The sequence below is a fragment of the Dicentrarchus labrax genome, unplaced genomic scaffold (assembly GCF_905237075.1).
Source record: "Dicentrarchus labrax unplaced genomic scaffold, dlabrax2021, whole genome shotgun sequence".
NCBI lineage: Eukaryota > Metazoa > Chordata > Actinopteri > Moronidae > Dicentrarchus > Dicentrarchus labrax.
In genome coordinates, this window is record NW_026136722.1 from 7,103,961 (window position 1) to 7,109,423 (window position 5,463).

Sequence of the window (5,463 nt, forward strand, 5' to 3'; positions counted from 1 at the left end):
ATTGGAGTCAGACTTTCCTGTCTTGCATCTGAAGGATTGGACTTGTAGCACCTCCCTGAGATGGTCTCAGATGATAGATATGTGCGGCCTCAGCCAATGCTGGCCTGTCACATTAACCAGCTCTACCTAATGTATAGGCTACATAGCTATATTCCCATATGGTTTATCTGAACTCCACATGCAGTAAGTTTCAAAATAACCCAGTGCCCTAACAGTGACAAGACTTATACCACTAAATAGGCAATACACCAATTAATTAGACATTTTTTTAACTTTTTAAAAAGAATAAACTAGCTTTTTGTGTGTTTTGTGTGACTGATGAATGTGTTTTTGTGGCCTACATGACTTCTTTATGATATGTAAACTCCAGACTGTTGACCTTTAGGTCATTTAAACGTTAATCACTTGTCACAGACATTCACCTCAGTCATTTCAGATCTCTATAAACTATTAAATTATGAATCTTTTCCATAATTACCTTGGGATTTCTGCAGGCATTTGAAATCTGTCCAGCAGAAGGCCGTACTAGTCCCAATTTTTTATGTCTTTATTTGAAGAGGGGTCCCACCAATTTAAAATACAAAATTCCACTATTTTAGAGCAAATGATTTGGTGAATCAGAATGGGGTTTACCATCAAAATGATGCCTGTGACAGCCTGTGGTGTTGACATCCTCCAACTTCCACGAGTGTTTAGTTGAGTGCTTTCAATCGGCACCCACAACACTGGATCCTAAATCAGGGGTCTAAAATTGACGGGATTGGGGACACTATTGTCATCTCATAAGAGGGCCACTTCAATGTTTAAGTACTACAAGAAAGCACAATATTCTGAAAATAGTTCCAACATTGTAAGCAACAAAAAATGCAAACAGGAGTTTCTTTACATTTTATGTCATAATTTTATATCATTTGCTTTGTTATTTGCAGCCAACAACAAATGAAGACCTGAAACCTGCTCTTTTCTTATTAACCATTTGCAGGCACCTTTTACCTTTTGTGCCAAAGGAGATACATTTTTAAAAATAAAGTAGTTTTTTTTTATTGTACATGGATGGATAGTTTGAATTGATATGAAAAATAATTATCTTGAGGGCTGGTTTACATTATATTTTTGACATCATGTTGCTAGCCAGAGGGAGGGAGAGGGAGCGCAGTTTAAGACCTCTGTCCTAAATATTTCCTGTTTGATACTTTTCCTTTATGAATTCAGACTACTCAATCTTAATTAACGGACTGCAGAATGCTAATAGCTCACTCAGAACCAGTGTGCTCTCTTTGTGCAGTATAATTTAATGAAAAGTCTCTTGTGATTTATCAAATGCTAATCTTGTCAGTCATCTCTAACTTTTCTCATAAATGTAGGGATGTAGAGACTTCATACTCAGAATTAAGTGAATTTAATTCCTTGAATACCCTGGATGTCATTACAGTGAGTCTTAGTGAAATGTTGAAACTATATCCAGCCATAAAATAACATAAAAACACTTCATGTATGGACTGTTACAGGCAAAAGAATGACAGGACACAGTTATATCACATCTCAAATACATTTATTAATCCATTCCAGGTACCTGATCGATTAAACACACACAACTAATAGCCAGCTTTAACTGTCTGTCCACCAAACATCTTATGAATTATTGTATCACATCAACAGGGAGAGTAGCAGGCAGGTGCAGATTATCTGTCTGGTCTCAAACAATCTGGAAAGTCAGGATTTCCATGAGAAACCCATTATTCAAAATAAGGAAAGACAGCCGTGGTCATGCATGTTTTTTCTCTTTATTTCAGGATTTCACAGAACTCTGTGGGGGAGAAACAGAAACAGTTGATTCAGTCAGAGATCCCTTTTAACTCAACTCAACTTTATTTTTATAGCACCTTTCATACAAACATGCAGCCCAAAGTGCTTCACATAGCAAATTGAAACAGTGTTCTTCAGGCGAAAGTCAGTGTAGTACAACACTATGGTTAATGAAGATGACTAAACAAACAAGAAAGTGTATATATTTTAGCTTGTTGTAGTACTTTTATACTTCAGTATAGTGTTAATGCATGTGCTTTTTATAGACTGCATTTTCAGCACTAACTAATGGACAGCTCCCCTGTACAGATGGCTCCTTGACAGCTTTTTTTTTAGATGTTTTACATGCACCCACCTTCCATCCCAATCTTGCCATCGCCATCCTTATCTCCGGCAGCCATCAGAGCTTTGGTCTCAGCCACAGTCAGCTCCCTCGCCCCCGGAGAGAAATTCTGAAGGAACAGCCTTATGCGTGCACAAAAAAATATCAGCGATAAGTTCAACTTTGTATCTGAGACTTTATCTTTTCTGATGGCATTTTCTCCCCCTCCAGGCCTTTCTGAGCTGTCTTAACCCACCCCTCTCCATCACTCACTCACCAGCCCTCCCCTCATGTATTACTGAATTCATTCGCAGCGGAAAGGCTGCTCCATTCTTACAGTGACCTCTGCCTGAGGGCCACCACAAGGGAGGTATAGTATAAATGTAACACACACGCACACTCACACACACCCATCTGTATCATTACTCTAGCCCCTAAACCACACACACTCTCTCCTTACTTGAGCTCCTCCTCCTCAATGTATCCACTCCTGTCTTGGTCCAGAACTGTAAACACCCTTTTCCCATCTGCCTCAGATGAGCTGGTGAGTCCCACTCGAGCAAAGAACGACTTGAAGTCGAATGTGCCTGGAGCTACATAGGCAGAGAGATAGATGGAGAGAGAGAGAGAGAGTAAGAGTAAGAGACAACAGATGTGAGAGTGAGGGGTCAATCACAAGATGACAAAAAAGCAATAATGGGGCTGAATAGAGATGTCGCATTCACTCATTCTCTCAGATGAGTTTCATTCTTCAACCAATGACATTTACCAATATACACCCTGTAGTGCATCACTGTCTTATACCATTATCGGCTATGTCATTGTGCCATTGAAACAGTCAAAGCAGACTGAATATTGCCTGTGGGTCTAATGCAAACCTAAATGTTAAGAGCTGTCAAGAGTGGAAATTCTGATCTAGGATGAGTTACCTTCAAGTAACTGAAAATGTTGATTTGCTGAAAGAGTTTAGGAATTAAAAGATTTTAGTTTTCCATCACTTCTTGAAATAAATCATACTTTCTAGACCCAAAAAATTAAATACAAAAGTTTGAATGTTTTGCCTAAAACACAGCCAAAAGCGGGGTATTTCTTCAATAAAGGGCATATAAGCGCTGACATTTGATATTCATTGGAGCGGTTGAGCTGTGTTTGCTTTGTCATGCAGACATAATTGCTAGAGATAAATGATTAAGAGCTTTGGGATGCGAAGGCTGTATAGCTTGTGTGATTTTCTGTCTTCTCTGTGTGAATGCTCAGCATAAACACTTGGGTATCTGGGTGGTAACTGCTCTCCTGTCGCATGGCTGCCTGGTTACCTGCAAGCTCCCTCCTGTCCCCCCTGTGAACAACACACCACACAGGTATCCCTTGTGGGAGTGGGAGTAGGTCCAACAATGCCTGTCGCTCTCTCTCTCTGTAATATGTGAGTTGATGTACAGTTTACTCACCTACTTGTATTAACAATTAGATGCTTGTGAAGGGTGTGTCTCCTTGCGTGTAAGTATATGAGTGTGTATGTGTGTGTGCTGTCTGACTCACTTTGACAAGCCTGGACCGCAGCCTTGATGTCCTCGTCGCTCAGCATCCCTGCAAATGCCATGGTCCTCTTTAGCTGCCTGAGGGATGCAAACATGCACGCATGGAGAAAATGCAAAGTGACAGTGAATGAAACTGGTTGCAGGTGTTTTCTGCTGTCAGGTAACAGTCTGTCAGATAAGATATATTCAGCATAATCCTTCCTCAGTAGGTAGTCTTCAGGTAGGGCTGTACCTTTTATCAGTGGGGCAGTACCATTTTGTGCAACCATATTAAAAAAAGATATAACTTTGTGTTATTTTCTGATAGAGAGAAACAGATATATTTCATCATATGACAGAAATCTTGAGAATTGCTTGATGATCCAAGCTTTGTTTCACATAATGAAATATTTTCCTTCCGGACTGAGAAAGTTGTTGCAACTGAAGTAAAACCCAAAGAAGGTTGAACATCCTATTTTTTTTAAAATCCCCCCCATCTTTTAAAGCTAAAGAAAGCTCCAAAGCACAAACACACTGCCAGCTACCATCACAGAAACATTGTTGTGCACATGAATTTGCAAAAAAAGCTTGGTACTCACCGTGCTTTGGGTGAGGTTTTTCGCTCTCTGCGCCTGTGATGTGCAGATCTCTGCCTCTCTTGCTTTCTGCCTATAAGCCACCAGCACTCTCTCTCAGCTTCGTGATCCAGAGTGCAAGAAGCAACCTGACGTATCTGTCCTCAAACCCAGGGAGATTTCCCCCACGCCACAAAGCCTCCTCCTCCTTCATCAGTTAATCAGAGCAGATCATTTTCTCACTCATATTGTTTTGAAAACACACACAAATACAAATACTGTAAAGAATAATGACATTCAAATCTGATAATCATTTGATTTTTATTTATTTTTACCAGTGCAAATCTTTCATGTCATTCATAAGGAATAGTGATGTAAAATACAGAAGCAGGTGTACTCAAGAAAGACAAAACCTTTCAGTGGAGGAGATGAGTGTGATACTTATCAATCAACCATTAGTGTTCTTATTTTTGGTATTAATTATGTCTGGTAATCTTTAAAACTTGTAATAAAGCCACTGTGTAAAAAAATGAATATTAAATTGTCATATTGTAAATTTTAGCTATATATAAAAACAAAGGAGAAATATGTGGGTTTGTCTGGTTACGAGTATAATACAGCAATAAAATAACTAAATCTGTTTATATATTAACACACAAAATAAATCAATTATCATGTGCTATGGCTTGAAAGTCAATAAAACAATATTATGTCAGGGAAAACGTACAGGTAGACAGATATGTTGCTGTCTTCAGTTGGGATCAATAACCTATAACAACTTGACAGCTCTTTAGCATCTTTAGCATTTAACATCGAAATAGAGTTACATTTTGTTTGCTTTGTTTAATTATCAGAAAGATTGAGTTCTCTAATGAGTAAATCTAATGCCCAGCAATATTCATATGAAAGAAACTGAACAAGAAATAGATCATGATCTGTAAGCCAGCACCATCGCAGCAGTCATATGACACCGCCCGCCTATAAAATGCTGCTGGGGAGGTTATGGTTGGCCGTAAATCCAGAAATAAACATTTAATATAGACAGCTCGTCTTTCCTAATCAGTACTGCGTGCATCACATGGTTTGCAAATTACTGGATGTAAAAGCTTTCTTCAGCTTTGACACAAAGCACTGGATTTACATGACTGATAATAAAGCTCGAAGCTGATTGGCTCCGCGCGGTGTAACGTGAAGGTATTCTTCGCTGTGATTGGCTGAGGCACTTGTCAATTATTTGAAGTTT

General features: G+C 39.0%; 1 protein-coding gene across 1 annotated transcript; it reads right to left on the reverse strand.

The window, feature by feature from the left end:
- Positions 1-1,530: 1,530 nt before the first annotated feature.
- On the reverse strand, positions 1,531-4,399 carry LOC127356074 (parvalbumin beta-like). Its single transcript, XM_051387502.1, has 5 exons — positions 4,245-4,399; positions 3,668-3,744; positions 2,589-2,721; positions 2,162-2,271; positions 1,531-1,807 (listed from the first exon to the last, which is right to left on the reverse strand). Exons 2-5 carry the CDS (start codon positions 3,726-3,728, stop codon positions 1,785-1,787), a joined length of 327 nt encoding a protein of 108 aa, XP_051243462.1. The 5' UTR covers positions 3,729-3,744; positions 4,245-4,399; the 3' UTR covers positions 1,531-1,784.
- Positions 4,400-5,463: the final 1,064 nt, after the last annotated feature.